The sequence below is a fragment of the Scomber scombrus genome, chromosome 14 (assembly GCF_963691925.1).
Source record: "Scomber scombrus chromosome 14, fScoSco1.1, whole genome shotgun sequence".
Lineage (NCBI taxonomy): Eukaryota > Metazoa > Chordata > Actinopteri > Scombriformes > Scombridae > Scomber > Scomber scombrus.
Genome location: NC_084983.1, coordinates 15,815,673 through 15,834,440, shown reverse-complemented (window position 1 = coordinate 15,834,440; position 18,768 = coordinate 15,815,673). Strand labels below are relative to the sequence as shown.

Below are 18,768 nucleotides of genomic sequence, written 5' to 3'. Positions count from 1 at the left end.
GTTGGTGTGGTGGTGCAGCCTCCTCATGCACAGCTACAATCGCTATGGTCATCTCTGATGCTGGTGGTCTAACGCTGCAGTGAGGGCGTAGTAAGAGGCAGTGTGTATATGTGTGTGTAATTGTGTGTGTGTGTGTGTGTGTGTGTGTGTGTGTGTGTGTGTGTGTGTGTGTGTGTGTGTGTGTGTGTGTGTGTGTGTGTGTGTACAGTGTGTGTATTGATTGGGTGAACTGTTGGCAGTGACATGATATGACATTAGCTGGGACGAGATGGGCAGAGCAGAGAAGGGAAGAGAGTCTCCCCAGATGTTTCCAGCAGTTTGAGGATCCATCTGTATGTGAGCGTAAAGGGCTTTCTGATATCTAGTTGGCCTACCAGACATCCAGGGGAGACCTCTGACGGGGGTAATAGGGCTCACTGAAGGGCGGGTGGGTGGGGATAAGGGGGTGTCACAGGTTAGGAGTGTGTGTTTTTAGAGGTTGACCAGGTGGAGGTCGGAGGCAGAGAAGTGGGGACACAGAGCCATGTCTGGGTTCTTCAGCTGTCGCAGGATCCTCCGGTGGAACTTGGAGCGGACCCGGTTGAACTCCATGATGTCGCTGGGATCCTCCTCGATCCAGAAACGGTGAAACTCCTGCATCAGGTAACCTGCAGTGGAGAAAAGAAAGAAACATGATCGATATTTTGGTAACATGTTAAATCTGCAGGTATTTACCAGAGAGGTAAACACTCAATACATTTACGTATCGTGATATTACGTAGATCCATACACTCAAAACAAACCACTTATGTCCTCTCTGTATAAAAAGTAAGTAAGCTTAGTTTTAATGGTGAAAAGTCACATGTACTTTTTTTAAAAATTAAATCAAACCAAAAGAGAACATGTCCTAACGTTTACAATGAAATTACGGCAGAATTAAAGCGGACCAACATTTTCAGTACAAGGGTCAGTGATGAATAAGGGTTGGCAAGATGAGCAATTCAAAAATATCTTAAAATACGTCTTAAAAGCAGCATCAGGTTTGTTAAAATGTACATTTTGTATTTTTGTTGGTTTTATGTCATTTCAAATGACATTTGCACCTTTCTTTTAACCAAAAGTAAGACTGAATGCTCCTGAAAATGTCAAATGGTGTAACCACAAAAGAATGATAAATATGTAAAGAAATGTAAATGGTTCCTGATTGACATGATTCCCCAGATTAAATGTAATATTTAGAACAATTGTATTCCATTACCTTTATTTAATTTAAAAAGTTATAATGTAAGATCATGCCAAACTAGTTGATATGGTGTTTTATTGAGAATTTATTGTTTTTAAGTATGTTGAATTATTTGGTACAAAGTTTTTATGGTTACACCACTTAGACATTTTTGCCATAATCCTCTAATATATTATCTCAAAACTGATTCAAAGCAGAAATGTTATGCTAGGTTTATTAAACAAAGGGTTATATAGTTATTCATACATTTATTTTCAAATTTGAACCCCTTTAAATTTGACTAAACCACATGGACACAAAAAAAAAATCATTGACCCACAAGCAAAACAACACACTGGTGTAAATCCCATTTAGGGTTCACTTTTTGTTCACATAGTTTAACTCTTAATGAAATACACTCACAGAAGGTCTGCTGGAAGTGCAGCAGGCTTGGCATCTCTGGAGCCACGTTGTACAGGTGAGTCTTCAGAGCTCCACTCACCAGCAGAGAGTAGGCCAGGTCTGTAATGTTGATGCCCACAATGGCAAAAGAGTAGCTGGAGAGGTGAGAGGTGATACAAATATAGATGTTAGTTTGGGTTTTGTTGTCTGATTTGTTTGCAATTTATTTATATATTTATATAGGAGTGTGTGTGTGAGTTCAGGTTAATTTGATCAACACAAATGACTCTGGTTAGCTGGCTTCAGGTTGTAAATGTGACAATTTAATGCATCTCTTTGTCATAACTGATGATAAATTGAATTTCTTTGGACTGTTAAAAAATACAAGACATTTGAAGACGTCTAAATTATCTGAATCAATAATGAAAATAATCATTAGTTGCAGCCCTATCTTCCAGATACACACAGTCACATGCAAACACTGGCTGGATCTTCTGCATTGAGGCCAAAACACACACAGCTCCAGCAGCAGTAACCCAGTTTTACACTCACACACGTGCATGTAGACACGCAGCACATGTGCAGACACTTACCCGATAGCTTTGTCAAGGTTCTTCTGCTCCCATTCAGGCTTGTTGGCCTCACTGTGAAAGACACACATGAGTTAAGTACTGTCTACATGAAATGTGGGTAAAACTAAGCCTACAGACCTAAAGTCACAATGAAATGCCCATTTTTAGGAGCGTGTCTTTTTAAAAAGACACACGGCTAGAACTGATTTTTTAAAATTAATTCATGTCACTTGGAGACATGGGACGTAAAATATTGTTTTGGTTTCATTTTATTCATTTGTTATCTGTACAGCATGAGAGTAACATTAAAGTGTTACAGTGTTGATTTCTAGTCCTCAAATATTTAGTCCAAGTCTAGTTTTTTAATATAGTAAATGTCCTCTGTTTTAGTGACTATAAACTGCATCGTTATTATATTATATTATACTAAATTATATTGCATTATTTTATATTATATTATATTATATTATATTATATTATCAATATTTGCTGTTTGTACCTTCTCAGCCGTGACGATTTGAAATGTGCTTTGTGAGGGCTAATAATTACATAAAACTAACAAGCCAAAAGCAATTTCTTAGTTCATTGTGACTTTAAGTTTGTCCCAAATTCGTGTCATTTTAGCAAAACTTTATTTGTATACATTAGATGTTTTCCAATGCTTTAGTGTTAAAACTGCACTATGCAACTGTTTGTTTGACTGGTTAATTCCCACTAATCATGTATAATTAAATCAATCACATAAATGTAATTAAAAAAAGGTTCTGCAGATTAGTACTTCCTCAATAAGAAGCTCACACCTTGCAGGTTATGATGATGGACTTTATAAGTTGTAGTTATGTTTTTCTGGATATTTTCAGACCCACAGCTCAGTGTTAACATAGTGCAGTTTTATATGCATCAAACAACAACTTTGCATGAAACATCAATCCAAAAGAGAAAAGATATGAATGTGGCTAAAAGTGAGTAAAAATGGAAGTGAAATTGAGTACCTTTGATTTCTGTGTGTACTCCTACAGTGCATGTGAGAAACAGAGAGTGAAGCATGGGCAGAAATGGAGGTGAAAAGAGATAAAGAAGGAGAATCTTCATTTGTGAGATGACAGCTCATTGAGATGCAGATGACAAACAACACAAGCAGCAGCAGTCAATAAAACGTGGCGCAGTGAGCGGCAGCAACCTGATAGAATGAGTATAAGGAAGCAGAAAGTGATAATGCAGTGTTATGGATGATTAAGTGCAGTTTAAAGTTGTAAGGAACACCAAGTTTCTGGTAGAAAGGTGCTGTTTGGGTAACTTTTCAGGTCGTTTTAGTTGATTTTTGATCAATAGGATCTGTTATTTTATCCTCTCATGAAGATATAATGTCAGCAAATAGTTGCTTATTTTACACTTCCAATCAAAACAAAGCAACATGAGCATTCATTTGGAGTTGTGTTTCTGCCCATTTAACACATTTAAATTCAATATTAACTCTACTTTTATCTGTTTAGTTCTCCAACAGCTCCTGAGGGAAATATCTGACTTGTTAGCTGCAAGATGTTCCACTTTTTTTTGTTTTCTCCCCACCAGCAGTCACTAATTACATGGTGGGGAAAAAGTGCTTTGTCTGCTGTTTGGGGCTTTGCAGGTAGCGTACAGTACAGATGATTGTTGGAAACAGGTTAATAAGAGAGAACAGGGCCGGAAAATTAAAACAACGAGCTAAAAATACTGATTAGTGCAGCTGTAAAAAAAAAAGTGAGAGAGCTGACTGATTTCCTCTGATGTTCACTGTTTACGTTTCAGGAACACGTGACATTACAGCGCGTTATCTTGACGTCATTCGTGACCTGATGAATTCACTTTTTTCCCTCTTTCTGTTTCTGTTTCCTAGCTATGACTTTCCCTGCTTTGAAGCTGCATGAGGAAGTGAGAGTGCAGAGCTTGATAGTCACACTGTTTACTGTATCTAATCTACAGCACCTATAGGACTGGCTACTATTTCTTTTTCTATAGTGATAGCCTGCTGGAACTTCCCGTCACAAGTCCGAACCATCCAAAAAAACCATGATTCATTTTGATCTGGACTAAGACCACTTCTTTTTTTCAGACCAGGTTTCAGAAGAGGTTTTGCATCTGTGATTTTGGAGCAAAGTCCAAAGGTCCGGACTAAATCAGGCAGGTGTCACATCAATTTATGTGATTTGTTTAGGCAGTTTTGAATCCTACTATTACTAAAAGTAACTGGGTGTCTGTGATCAACCAGAAAAATGTTCCACCAAATTACTTGTTTTGTTCCTTTAATGTCATCATGCATTTGTAGAAAACTGAGATGAAGTCTGAGGCTGACGTACTTGTGCTTTGGTTGAAGGGAATCGTGCAGCATCTGCAGAGCGGTAGCCTTGTCATGTTCTGCAAAATACCTGAAAGAGATGATGAGAAGCTTTAAGATAAGAAAAACTCTGCATTCATGAGTTATTAATTATTCTTGGATAAATTTAGTTTTAAAAGCAGCATCAGAGTGACTGAGAGCTCACAGCAGGTTGTGCAGGCCCAGCAGGCCCATGCCTCTGAAATCAGTCTTGGGATCGCTGCCTTGGAAACCGATCTCACACCACTGCTTAGAGATGCGACCGGTGAGAGGCGTGTCAGGACGCAGCTCCTTCCACAGCTGCAACACACACACACACACACACACACACACACACACACACACACACACACACACACACACACACACACACACACACACACACACACACACATGCAAGCTCAGTTTAGTTAAATAATTCCCAACTTGACAAGAGATTACATTGTAAAGTATTAATGATGCTACATGCTACATTAAACTTGGCATATGTGAGTTTTCTGAGTGTATGAATCTTTTAACACTGACTTAAACACTTTATAAACAGATCCTGCAGCAGAAGAGGAATGTATTGCACAATTAAGTTGTTGGAGGATATCCATGAAGCAGATTGGGAATTAGACTCAGTCAATTAATACAAAATGTAAGTTATTACAGCACTAATGGTTAATGAGAACCTATTTTACACTTGCTAGGCTAAATCATGTGTTTCTTGATGTAAAAGATTTTTGTGTTGTATAAGTGCAGAGAGGAAAAAAGGTACATTAATGCATTGTTTAAGTGTGTAAAGCTGCAGCAATCCTCGAAGACAGTAGTTGAATGAGACCAGAGATCACAGGCTCCCACTAGGCCAAAATGAAGCTGCTACACTTTTAACTAAAACCATGAAAAGAGAGCACATTACTCCATTTTATCGTCACTTCACTGTTTTGGCATTCATTTTAAGATTTTATTGATTTCTTTTAAGGTTTAGCTAAAAGTAATGGATAAATGGTTTGCAGTAAATGAATGTTGGATGCACTGGATGAGGGGCAGGATAGACCACAGGTAGGTCATCAAACAGATTCAGACTGCTTTGTACCTTCATCAGCATGTCCTCATGCTCGGTGTTTTCGCAGTCGTAAGGCTCCCTGCGCAGTTTCTCCACCTCCGCCACCAGACTCCTGTAGCCCACAATCTGCAGCAGGCTGGCCTGCAGAGAGATGCTCAGCCTGGAGACACACAGGGAGAGGAAGGGCTGTGTGTAAAGAGGGACATTTGGATCGATTCATGCAGTGAACATTAAAGGAGGGAGAAAGTGTTATTTATCACTGTCCGCAGCTTATCTGAGGTTTCAAAGTGTTGACACTCCAGTGATGATGAGCGTGCTTCACGGACCTTTAATTAACCACCAACACCCTTATGTAAGTAACAGAAATGTGTAACGCAGTGTCTCACTGTGGGTTGATGTCAGGGTTTATCTTCTTCAAGGCCATGATGTCGTCAATGGTTTTCTCCACTTTATCAGGATGGACACTGAGGGCAGACTGCAGCAGCTAAAGGACAAAAGCAAAGAGAAAAAAACAAAAAGGGACAGAAAGGAGGAGGAAGAAGAAGTGAATGCAAACAGATTGAAGCTACGACACATCTGCATCATATTGGATGTGTAAAGAATATAGTTTACTCGTAGATTCAGAGGCTCTTACCTCATTCTTGGAGTACCTAAGAGACGACTCTGTAAGGAAATGGATGCACAGCGTAAAACGACAGGACACAATAACTTGAAAAGCATCCTAGTAGAGTATGGTGAATACAACATGTTTGAATGCTGATTTTTGAATTGAAGAGGTCAAATTTGTACATTTGCATATATAAAAATGTGCATCAGCTGCACAAATATTAAAAAATGATGCATTTCATTTCCATTTTTGTATACTGTGGGTCACATTAGGAAAAGTCTGTCTAAAAGAAATGTGTATACAGTGTTTTTACAGCTCTCAAATGTAAAAATTGGTCAAATTGGGATGGATGGTATGTAAGGGGTTATGTACAGTTTAAAGCAGATATGGAAATACAAACATTGAGTTCAAAATGTGAAAAAATGTTGATGCGCTGGTAGTATTTATCTCTAAAAGTGACGGTGTCAGGCTGCATGCAGGCACAGTGTGGGCCAACTGTACCTATCTTGAGGGTCCTGCGGGCTCCGTGCTTGTTGTTGTAGCAGATTCGCTGCAGCTCGCAACGTCCCGTAAACTTCCTGGCGACAAACTTCAGGCCCCGCCACAGACATTTACAGTAGAGGAACACGAAGAACTGGGTCACCACTCTGTAGGGGAGAAGATAAGGAGGGATCAGGATTAGACAGACAGGAAATAAACACAGATGTTGTATTTGTACTTTAATAAACAGTGCTGGTTATTAATGGCACCTACTCATCATGAGCAGTTTTTACAGGTTGCTGTCCAGTATCTCCAAATTTTGGGGTTTTACAAATAAACTTAAGGAACACTTGCTGCATATGTGGAAGAAAAATCTCTTAATTTTCAGTACATTATAAGTGAGATAATTGAGAGTTGAGAGAAGAAACCGGAGTCCAATTCCTAGTGTGTTAAAATGCACTTGGCCAATAAAACTTCAAACCCCATTTATCTGAAAAATGCATCATCACAAACGTGAAAGATGAGAGAGTTTTTTAAGAGGTTTAAATGTCTGGTATTTTTAAAAGAGTAGAGATTTAAGGGGTGTGGGGAAAAATCAAGGACATTATTTTGTGTAGCAGAAATGTTTTTCAGGCTTAATGGTTAAGACGCATAACTGCAACATCAGGGTTGCATGTCATACCTCTCTCTCTCGCTCTCTCTCTCTCTCTTTCTCTGTGTATTTCCTGTGTCTCTCTGCAGGCTATCAAAAAACCTACTTCTTATTACTTATCTTGTTAACCATCTCACAATCCCTCAGATTTATCTTTTGCCCCCTTGGGTGTTCTTAATCCCCGGTTAAGAATCACTGGTGTAGAGAGCCTTCGCCATCCTTCATGGTAAGTTTCTGTTCCACTAGTTTTCACTGATCAATTCATTTTCATTTACTAATGCATAGTGTAAATTAAATGATTCAAATTCAAATAAAACTGCTCATCATTTTAACAAAGATATAAGTTATATAAGTTATGCTAAGATATCTTGTTAGCATTCAACAGCTACAGCACCCATAACGCTTTGACAGCATTTCCTAAAATATTAAAATTATATTTTACTCTGAGAAAATCAATGAAGTTCAACTTCAACATCAGAAAATTCTACTTTTTAAAAGTTTACTGGACTTTGCCTCAAATCTCCTAACTAATACAATAATTAATCTTAATCTTTTACATGTTTTTCTTAAAATTGCTCTTACTATAAATTTCTTGCAAAAAAGTATTTTATCACATCCATTCCAGTGCGATTTAGGCTAAAATTCAACATAAATGTATTTTTTAAACCAATTTTGTAGAACACAAATAGCTTAAATAGGATAAACAGCTCATAATCACAGTTGAGAGTCAGCTGTATTAATCTACAAGTAAGAAGAAGGAAAAAAGAAACAAAGCGAAGGCGTGACGTTCAAGTGACAAGAGAGGAGCATGGAGGAGGAAGATATGAAGACAAGGAAACCAGAAAACTCTGCTGCACTTCTTGTGTACCGGGGGAGACTTGCAGCGGATCAAAGAGTGCTATTTTTACAGGTGACACTGAGGATGAAAATGGAGACGTGTGTGTCTTGGGAAATGCATAGTGACCCATAAAGAAGCCGTGGGGCCTAAATGATTTCCAGCCTTTACCTGCTTCACTCACTGGAAGTGAACGAAGGAAGGAAGGAAATCTTTAATGTTATAATCTAAAACCTTTCCATCATCTGATTTTATTACTAACGATCCATTATAGGACAAAAAACATTTCAAGATGTGCCCATTCTTCATTATGCTGGGAGTTTCTTGGGTTTTTCTTTAAATCCCACACATCTATTATTGCAGCTTACATTGGCAATGAAGCTGCGAGACTTGCACTTTAAATAACCTGCAGACTTCCTTCTGTGAGACACAAAGCAGCCTCTTACTCCCCTCTTTGTTTGTTTGGTATTTGTTTTTGTTTTTTTGTTTTGCAGAAGAGAGTTTACAACCTTTTTTCAGGCAGAAATAAATCCCTCTGATGCAGATGGATCACTGCATAACATCATCTTCCATGTCAACAAAAAGGAAGATATAAGCGCTGCACAGTCCTCAAGGATTAATTCCTCCTTCTAGGCGCACGGATGAGACTGGCATGTTAAACAGCTCATATAGACACTGTCATTTTCCTTCAACCTTCAAGGAAGTGAGTGTCGAGCAAAAGGGGGTTGGGTAGTGGTGATGGGAGGAGTTAGGGTAGTGGTCTCCTACTCTGCTCCTGGAAAGCTACAGCCCTGCATGTTTTAGGTGCCTCTCCACTCTGACACACCTGATTCTAATTATTAACTCGTTATCAAACCTGACGAGCTTCAGCTGCTTGATAACAAGTTAATACTTAGAATCAGGTGTGTAGAAAGTCTACTAATTCACTTGTAAGGATGTAATAATAATAATAATAATAATAATAATAATAATAATAATAATAATAATGATAATACAATTATAATGTGTCAATCGATTCACAAGTATTGTATGTGTGTATCTGAAGCCTGACCTGTCATGTCTCGTCTTTTCCTTTTTAGTTATTCATTATTTCATTATTTACTGTTTTATTTTGTTACACTCACTTCACTTCCTGCCCTCCTGTGTTTCCCACTTGTGTGATTACCTGCCCCCCCCCCTAATATGTTGCACCTGTGTCTGATTGTCTCCCCTGTCTGTGTGTATAAAACCCAATGTCTTCCCATTTCCTTTTGCCAGAGCATCTTGTCTACTGCCTGCCTCATTCCTTGGATTTTTGCCTCTGCCCCCCTGTGATATCTTTACTCCACTGACTGACTTCCCCCCCTGTTTTTCGAACATTGCTATTGAAGCATTTTTTAATCTCTCCTCATGTCAATAAGTTGTGCATCTGATCTTATTCCCCTTGTTTTGTAGATATCCGTTATCGTCCAAAAACTATTTAAAAAACCCATTAATAAGCCACGCTGCTGCACTCGGTGACATTTCTCTTCACCGTATAGAGATTTGTCATGAGTTTAGTTAGTTTATTCAGAAACAGCTCAAAAAGTCTAATAACACCAATCAACTCTGCTATTTTGCCCTCCCTGTTTATTCAATCTGTCTCCAAACTGTAAGGAAATGCAATACTAAATCAATACTCTGAAGCTAAAACTATTAATGGTGCTACATGAATCAATTTAACATCATTACCACATTCATTTTAGCACATTATTGTAATTACTGTAAGCAACGTCGCCATCAGTGAAAAAAAAAGAAGAAAAAACTGGCAGCCTCGACCGGGCCTGTGATACAATTTTTGGAGGACAAAGCAAAAGGAGTAAAACATCAACTCAAATATGATCTCCGACAGATTTATAAGTAATATAGTGGTGATTTGTCCTTAAATATGAAGAAAAAGAAAGAGAGAAACCTTAAAATCAAACAGCCATTGAGGCACATATAAGGAATGAATCTTACACAGGTAAAAAAGTCCATTGTCCAAGTATGACGTTTCTTTTGGGTTATTATCTTATCATTTTCCCTCTGTCATCCTTGTCCACCATCAACCCTTCCTGGAGCCCGCTGGTCCTAAACCTGCCTACCTATATAAAATAGATTCACCCCAAGCTGCCCAGCACCTCCAAAACAAAAGCGTTAACCAGTACTCAAATAAACTAAAATAATACTAACATTATAATCGAACTAATTCAACTATCTTCTTCAAAACAAACAGCAACAACAAATGAATAAATGAACATTTATTAATTAACCTTTACAAGAACAACAAATAGCTCCGGCAAGTAAACACCAGAGGAGAGAGGATAGCACAAACTATTCACACTGTTCTCATTTGTCGGTGGTGATTAAAAATGAAATCACAAACTATTTTCCAACTACGTGTTCATGTCTAAAAGATGAACAAGCAAGCAGCCAATTAAAACGTGTATATATTGTTAATCTGGTTTTGATTTGAAAATATTACTGGAAGGTTAATGTATTGATATAGACATTTCTAAACATGGAGACACAGCGTTCAGTTTCTGTTCACCACACATTTGGAACAAACTCTAAGAAAACTCTCAGTCCTTTTAAATCAAGGCTTAAACTTTTCTGTTTGCTGCTGCCCTTTTAAATAAAACTTGGGGGGCTGTTTATTCATATTTTGCATTAAACTGTAGTAGTGCTGTAAATTTTAGTCTCCTGTTTTATGTATTTATTCAATTTTTGTGATTTTTTTTTTGCCACAGCACTTATTGTTGTTGATCTTATAGGATAAGTTCACAGTTTTTCGTAAAAAAAAATCAACAATACAAAACAAGTTTTACTCTAATCTTACTGTAATCATTCCTCCTCTTCATTCTCAGATGCTTTTACATTATAAGTGATGCAGGGCAAAATCCACAGTCTTTTGAGTTGAGATGTCTTTAAATGTTTATCTGAAGACAAATTGAGGCTTCAACCATCTGCATTTGTCAAATAAAGTGGATATATTTCATATTATATTTCAGTTTATTTGAAGCTTCATATTAGCTTCAAATAAACGTTTAAATATATTTTGACACTAAAGAAAGACTGTAGATTGTGTCCCCCATAACTGACATTGCAAGTACATTATGAATGGATCTTCTAATGGTCAGCATGAACAGGAGGAATGATTACAGCAAGAAAAACCTGTGTCCGTCCGTGGTCATTTTGGACTCCTGACTGTTGTTTTAGGACGGACTTGAAAATGTGTGAACCTGCCCTTAAAACCAAAAACTTCCCCTTGCTCTTGTATTTACCTTGTAGCCAAAGATCTGAGAACATCACAGCATTGTATAAATGCCTGCATGTACATGTGGATTAAAATAAAAGCCTTACAACTGCAGCAATCACTAGAATGATGTATAACCAATAATCAAAGCACTGTCCTGTTTAAATTAGCACACCAAAAATGTGTTTATACTTTATGAGATTATGGAATGAATTATAAATATATCACATTGGATTTGTGTTGGCAAAACAGACACAGATACATTTACACTGAAATACACAGAGAGCAACAGAGCTGAACTATTAATAGAAACATCAGGGGAGAACATTTGGTTTACACGTGCTCCATAATTAAGAGGCCTCCTCTCTAATCGACCCACTTGAACCAATTCTCGCCACTTCCTGGCCACACAATATCATAATCGATGGGGAACAGCTTAAATGGGAGAACTGGGAATCGCTGTGTACAGTATGTGGTATAAACAACCCCCGAGGATGGGACAAACCTCTATTTATTATTGAAGATAAATACAGGAATAGGGGTCTTGGAGGCAGTACAGGTTTTAATCCTGAATTCCTGAACAAAACGCACATTTTAGCCGTGCAGATTCGCAACAATGGAGCATCTCTTTACCTCAAAAAATGCTTCATCTTGGCTGCTGTCGCCCTCAGGTGTCTTCGGTAGTGTTTTTTTTCTTGTGTGTGCTGATCACCTGAGAAGAGAGAGAGGAGATGTCAGACTGTGGTCGCAGGTTTTCTGGATGAGGCCGAAGGACTGGAGCTGACCGTGGTGCTGAAGTATTAAGGCGCATGTAATCAGCGTGTTTTCTGTTTAACACGGTACAACGACGCAGAAACATACGCTATTTCAAAGGCTTATCAGCGTTTAATTCACCATGCAAAGAGGTATAATCCTGTGGAAAACGCGCATTTTTATTTTTTTTATTTTTGTGGCTCTGTCGTTTCGCGTCTGATTACCGAGAGCTCAGACGTGCTGCATAATCTGCAGCTACAAATGATTCCCGCGCAGTCGGCTGCACAGTTAATCAAATCAATGCAATTATCTTTTTTCTTCTTCTTTTTCTTACCGGTTTCAAATATGTGGTGGCGAAACAAACGATGGGATGCGGCGTTATGTCCTCTTTACTCGGCTACAGTCTTCTGCTTTTCCTCCATGATGACAGTCACTGACGGAGGCTGAGGAGGCTGAAGTCTAAAAGCTACAGCAGCAACAGCAACGCAGTGCAGAATACAAAGGGTCAAATCCTCTATCAGTAGAGGCATTTTGGTCCATATGTAGTTTCCAGTTCTTCCAGATAATCCTTAACCTTTTATATACAGTTCATATTCTGACTTTTCATGTTATTCCCACATAAAATCACATTTCTGAACCGCAAATCTATTTTTCATTCATAAAATACCTCATCAGTCATTAACCCTTAATAAAGCTTCCAGTTGTTGTTTTATAAATAAATATGAGACAACATTAACCATAAACACTCTTCATGTAGACATTTTTTAGAAAACTGTTTATTTCCATTTTGGTAAATTCTTGGCAGAGTGTTTTGACTGCTTTCAGCTCTCACATGTAAAAATTGGAAACATTTGACCTAACCATAGGTTTTAATCCATGTAAGAATTAAACACCTTTAAAATTGAGGTAGGATCAAATGTTTCCTAATAAAGACACTGTTTACCAATATTTTTTAATAATAAACAACTAAATAATTGCCTGAATTTTAGGGATTTGATTGACACTTTTGTCCAGAGTGATTTAAAATGACAAAGCAGGCCATAGATTATTGAGTTGCTCAATGGCAAAATGGCAAAAACAGTCCCTGGGAATCTCTTAGATACACTGCATAACTACATGACAGTGTTTTATGTTTTACTAAACTACTTATTAAATGTTTATATACTCCTTATGAATGCTAAATAAGGGAGTTTAAAAGGTTTTCTCTTCGACCTGCAGTAATACATTATGTTGACCACTAGGGGGCAGCAGAGCACATTGTAAACATCACTGGCAGAATACAGTATTATCACCTTATAAAGTGGATGTGGTGAACATGTTACCAAACAGTTACCAATTTACTCATCCAGCAGACAAGAGGCAACATTAGCATTAATCTGCAGTCATGTTTCTGTCCACTTGACAAATGTAAATCCTCATTCACTCTCTTTTTAGGCCTGTTTTGGTGTGCAACAACTGCTGAGATAGAGATATGTGACTCCAGCTGAGTTATTTATTTTTTATATTATATATAAGCTGTAGATAGATTTTAGATTTATGTTATTTATATTTTGATATTATTTATTATTTTAGATTTTTCTTTTTATGTTGCTTCTCTGGATTTTTAGATAGATAGATAGATAGATAGATAGATAGATAGATAGACAGACAGACAGACAGACAGACAGACAGACAGACAGACAGACATACAGACAGACAGGCAGACAGACAGACAGACAGGCAGACAGACAGACAGACAGACAGACAGACAGACAGACAGGCAGATAAATAGACAGATAGATAGATCAGTTTCAGTCATGTTTCTGTTCACCTAGCAAATATAAATCCATATTCACTCTCTTTTTTGGTCTTAAACAAGCTCTTGAGAAAAAGATCTCACTCCAGGTGGTAATGGTAGGTACGTAGGTAGGTAGGTAGGTAGGTAGGTAGGTAGATAGATAGATAGATAGATAGATAGATAGATAGATAGATAGATAGATAGATAGATAGATAGATAGATAGATAGATAGATAGATAGATAGATAGATAGATAGATAGATATGTCTATCATGTCTCTTTAATATTTAACTATGTTTCTACCATCTCTCTCTGGTCCTTTCTGGAATGAATCACAGTTTAATAACTCCTCCCTCTTCTTCCTGCTCTCAAACACAACATTTCCTTGTTCCCTCCCCTTCAGATCTACAGTTTGAAGATGGGTGTAACCAGCACACGGTGAAGTGCAGGGAGCTGTTAGCCTCATGCTGTTTAGATCAGAGCTCAAACTAGTTTCACTTCTGCGAAAGTGAGAGTGTTGCCACTGAGACTTGAAATGGCAGAGAAAGGAGATCAGTTGGACCGAGAAACCTTCTCTTGTTCAATCTGTCTTGATCTACTGAAGGATCCGGTGACTATTCCCTGTGGACACAGCTACTGCATGAGCTGTATTAAAAACTTCTGGGATCAAGAGGATGAGAAGAAAATCCACAGCTGCCCTCAGTGCAGGCAGACCTTCACACCGAGGCCTGTCCTGATGAAAAACACCATGTTAGCAGCTTTAGTGGAGCAGCTGAAAAAGACTGAACTGCAAGCTGTTCTTGTTGATCTCTGCTATGCTGGATCTGAAGATGTGGCCTGTGATTTCTGCACTGGGAGGAAGCTGAAAGCCTTCAAATCTTGTCTGAATTGTCCGGCCTCTTACTGTGAGAAACACCTCCAGCCTCACTATGATGTAGCTCCCTTAAAGAAACACAATCTGGTTGAACCCTCCAAAACACTCAAGAAGAACATCTGCTCTCATCATGATGAGGTGATGAAGACTGTCTGCCACACTGATCAGCAAAGTATCTGTTCTCTCTGCTCTCTGGATGAACATAAAGGCCACGACACAGTCTCAGCTGCAGCAGAAAGGACTGAGAGGCAGAGAGAGCTTGAGGCCAGTCGACAAAACATCCAGCAGAGAATCCAGGACAGAGAGAAAGATGTGAATCTGCTTCAACAGGAGGTGGAGGCCATAAGTCGCTCTGCTGATAAAGCAGAGGAGGACAATGAGAAGATCTTCACTCAGCTGATCGGTCTCATCCAGAAAAGAAGTTCTGATGTGAAGCAGCAGATCAGATCCCAGCAGGAAACTGAAGTGAGTCGAGTCAAAGAGCTTCAGGAGAAGCTGCAGCAGGAGATCACTGAGCTGAAGAAGAAAGACGCCGAACTGAAGCAACTCTCATACACAGAGGATCACAACCAGTTTCTACAGAACTATCGCTCACTGTCACAACTCAGTGAACCTACAGACACATCCAGCATCAATATCCGTCCTCTGAGATACTTTGAGGATGTGACAGCAGCTGTGTCAGAGCTCAGAGATAAACTTCAGGACATCCTAAGGGAGAAATGGAGAGAGATCTCACTGACAGTCACTGAAATGGACGTTTTACTGCCACAACCAGAGCCCAAGACCAGAGCTGAGTTCTTAAAATATTCATGTAAAGTCACACTGGATCCAAACACTGCACACACACGGCTTTTATTGTCTGAGGGGAATAGAAATGTAAGAAAAAAGAGTGAAAAAGAGTGTTATTCTAGTCACCCAGATAGATTCAGTGGATGGACTCAGGTCCTGAGTAGAGAGAGTCTGACTGGACGTTGTTACTGGGAGGTGGAGTGGAGCGGAAAAGGAGTTCGTGTAGCAGTCACATACAAGAATATCAGCAGAGCAGGGATTAAATTTGGACACAATGACAAATCTTGGGCATTAGATTGTGACAAGTACAGTTATAAGTTTTGGTTCAACAAGTTCTCAACTCCAGTCTCAGGTCCTCAGTCCTCCAGAGTCGGGGTGTACCTGGATCACAGAGCAGGTATTCTGTCCTTCTACAGCGTCTCTGAAACCATGACTCTCCTCCACAGAGTCCAGACCACATTCACTCAGCCTCTCTATGCTGGACTTTGGCTTTTTGATTTTGGAGACACAGGTGAGTTCTGTAAACTCAAATAGACAGAAACCATTTCAGACTTCATGAGTCAGATTCTGTGTTTTTTATTTCTTCATTTTGTTTGTCTCCGTTGTTTCTGAGAGCTTGTTTCTGTTTCTGAAATGCACAGAGATCACCTGTCAATCAAACTGTGATTGTAAACACTATTTTTCATAGTGATTTGTTCTATTGATATTTTAAATTAATGTAAAATGTCACTTTTTCCTGTGAGTTTTAACAATGTAAGCTATCACTGCTCATGACAATGTTTGAACTTTTACTTTTCATTTCTTCAGATGAAAATTAAAACCTCTCTTTTTTCTAAATTGTACTTTAATGTTTATTTTGATGTATTTGTGTGCTGTTGTTTCTCTTCAAGTTCAGCATCTTCAACAAAGAAAACACCAGACCTTCATTTATCATAAATATTTTAATCTCATCACTTTTTACATTTTATAAAGAAATGTACAATAAAAAAGTAATTATCCTGATAATAATCAATAAGTAGATAATTGATTATTTTCTTGTACATAGCTGACATTCTGTGTTAAACAAAGTGATTGTGTTCATGAAATCATTGAACACGAATCATTTAACAGACTTTACTGATTAGATGTGTGAACAAACTGAAGCTTTACATAACGAATAAAGCTGTTTTTTTCTCAAGAATGAACAAAACATTTTCTGTTGTCTTCATTTCAGGATCTTATTAAACGCTTCTGGGGAAAATGTGAAACTAATATGAGAGTTAATTTGTGGCACTTTCCCTCATGAAACAAAAACAAAGTACAGTGTTCATGTTAATTATTAATATCTAATTAATAAACAATAAACTAATCTGATTAATCAACACACAAAATGTCTTTATCTGAAAACTACTACACTATATTTTTTCATAAACTACTTATTAAATGTTTATAGACTGCTTATATATGCTAAATAAGGGAATTTTAAGAGTTTTTCTCTTCAACCTGCATTAATTCATTATTTTGACCACTAGGGGGCAGCAGATCATACTGTAAAAAACACTGGCACAATACAGTATTATCACCTTATAAAGTGGATGTGTTGAACATGTTACCAAACAGTTACCAATTTACTCATCCAGCAGACAAGAAGCAACATTAGCACTAATCTGCAGTCATGTTTCTGTCCACTTGACAAATGTAAATCCACATTCACTCTCTTTTTAGGTCTGTTTCGGTGTGCAACAACTCCTGAGAAAAAGATATGTGACTCCAGCTGTTAAGTTATTTATTTATTTTGTATATAGGCTGTAGATAAGTGTTGGTGGTGATTGTGGATCCTTAGCTTCCTCCCATGGTAGTCTGTGTGGGGAGGATCACTCAAACCTACCCTGAGGAGACGGACTTACAGAGCTGCTACCCTCCAGGTGAACTAAGTACTGAACATGTGTGCTCAGTCAGTACACTCAGGCCAGCTGACAGTCTTGCCTGGGCCCGGGACGAGCTAATCTTAGATGGGCCCCCACGCACCCGGATCTCTCCTTTTCCCTTGCTCTTCCTCTCCTCTTCTCTCCTCTGCTCTTCCTTTCCTCTCCTCTCCTCAGTGTTGGGGAAGCTACTTTGCAAGCGTAGCTTGTAAAACTACATGTAGTTCAGCCTGACAGTAGTTTGAACAAACTACATTTCTACCCCTGGAGAAATGTAGTTTGTAAAACTACAGCTAAAAAAAGTAGCTTTAGCAACTACTTATACTCATTTTACTCATTTAACTCAGTGTTAAATAAATCAGCATGTGGTGTTTATGAAACTAAATATAATAGCCTACAAAAAATTCACATGCCAGCAGAAATATGCCTCTCAACTCAGTTTTATTTTTTTAAAGAAAAAAAACTGACATTTTTGGTCAACATACTGTAGGTTCACCATAGACATGTTGGGTATTCTATAGACATGTTGGGTATTCTATAGACATGTTGGGTATTCTATAGACATGTTGGGTAATATAAAGAGAAAATTAAAATACTCAATACCCACTTGTAAATCAGAAATGTAAATCAGTCAACAAAAAATGTAATAAAAAATACAAAGAGGCAGACATATTCTAGATCGGTGTGTCTTGAACAACAATGTTGGCATGTCATGATTCATGCCCTTTTTCAAAGAGAGTTCTGGAACACAATAATGGTAAAATAGAATGTATATTATATAGGTCTTTTTTTAATAAAAAATATTTCATGTGCAGGTGGTCGAGTGGTTAGAGCACATGCCATATACGCTGCTAAATAAAGGCGTCTATGCCAACAAAATCTTAAAAAAAATAAAATAATAATATTTCATGTTATTGACCAAAATTGTAGTTTGTAAATTGAGTAGTTTAACTACAAAAAATGACCCAAAAAGTAGTTGAAATACTTGAAGCAGCACAAAATATGAATGTAGTTTAACTACCAGCAAGTTACAGCAAAATGTAGTTAAGCTATGTAGTTCAACTACATGTAGTTTAAGTCTCCCCAACAATGCCTCTCCTCTGCTCTTCCTACTCCTACTCTATCAGACTCGGTCATTTTATAGGGACATAATGCAGGATCGCTGATATTAAATATCTGATCAGTCTCTGATCCATCCTGCTCAGACTCTCTGACGGGGCAGCGAGCCCCTCCCGCTCCACTGTGACTCTCTCTCACTTCTCTCTCACC

The 18,768-nt window shown here is 38.1% G+C and overlaps 2 protein-coding genes across 3 annotated transcripts; one reads left to right on the top strand and one right to left on the bottom strand.

The window, feature by feature from the left end:
* Nucleotides 1–471: 471 nt before the first annotated feature.
* On the bottom strand, nt 472–12,053 carry elmod1 (ELMO/CED-12 domain containing 1). 2 transcript variants are annotated; one of them, XM_062433424.1, is made up of 11 exons: nt 12,037–12,053; nt 6,685–6,830; nt 6,211–6,239; nt 5,963–6,060; nt 5,607–5,736; nt 4,695–4,828; nt 4,508–4,580; nt 3,970–3,989; nt 2,197–2,247; nt 1,625–1,758; nt 472–647 (listed from the first exon to the last, which is right to left on the bottom strand). In XM_062433424.1, exons 1-11 carry the CDS (start codon nt 12,051–12,053, stop codon nt 472–474), a joined length of 1,008 nt encoding a protein of 335 aa, XP_062289408.1. The 2 variants fall into 2 exon arrangements, with proteins under 2 accessions (XP_062289408.1, XP_062289409.1); XM_062433425.1 differs by lacking the exon at nt 3,970–3,989 and having other exon boundaries at nt 4,512–4,580.
* A 2,401-nt stretch (nt 12,054–14,454) lies between these two features.
* On the top strand, nt 14,455–16,673 carry LOC133994059 (tripartite motif-containing protein 16-like). The gene has a single exon (XM_062433236.1). It carries the CDS (start codon nt 14,468–14,470, stop codon nt 16,127–16,129), a length of 1,662 nt encoding a protein of 553 aa, XP_062289220.1. The 5' UTR covers nt 14,455–14,467; the 3' UTR covers nt 16,130–16,673.
* The last annotated feature ends 2,095 nt before the right edge of the window (nt 16,674–18,768 follow it).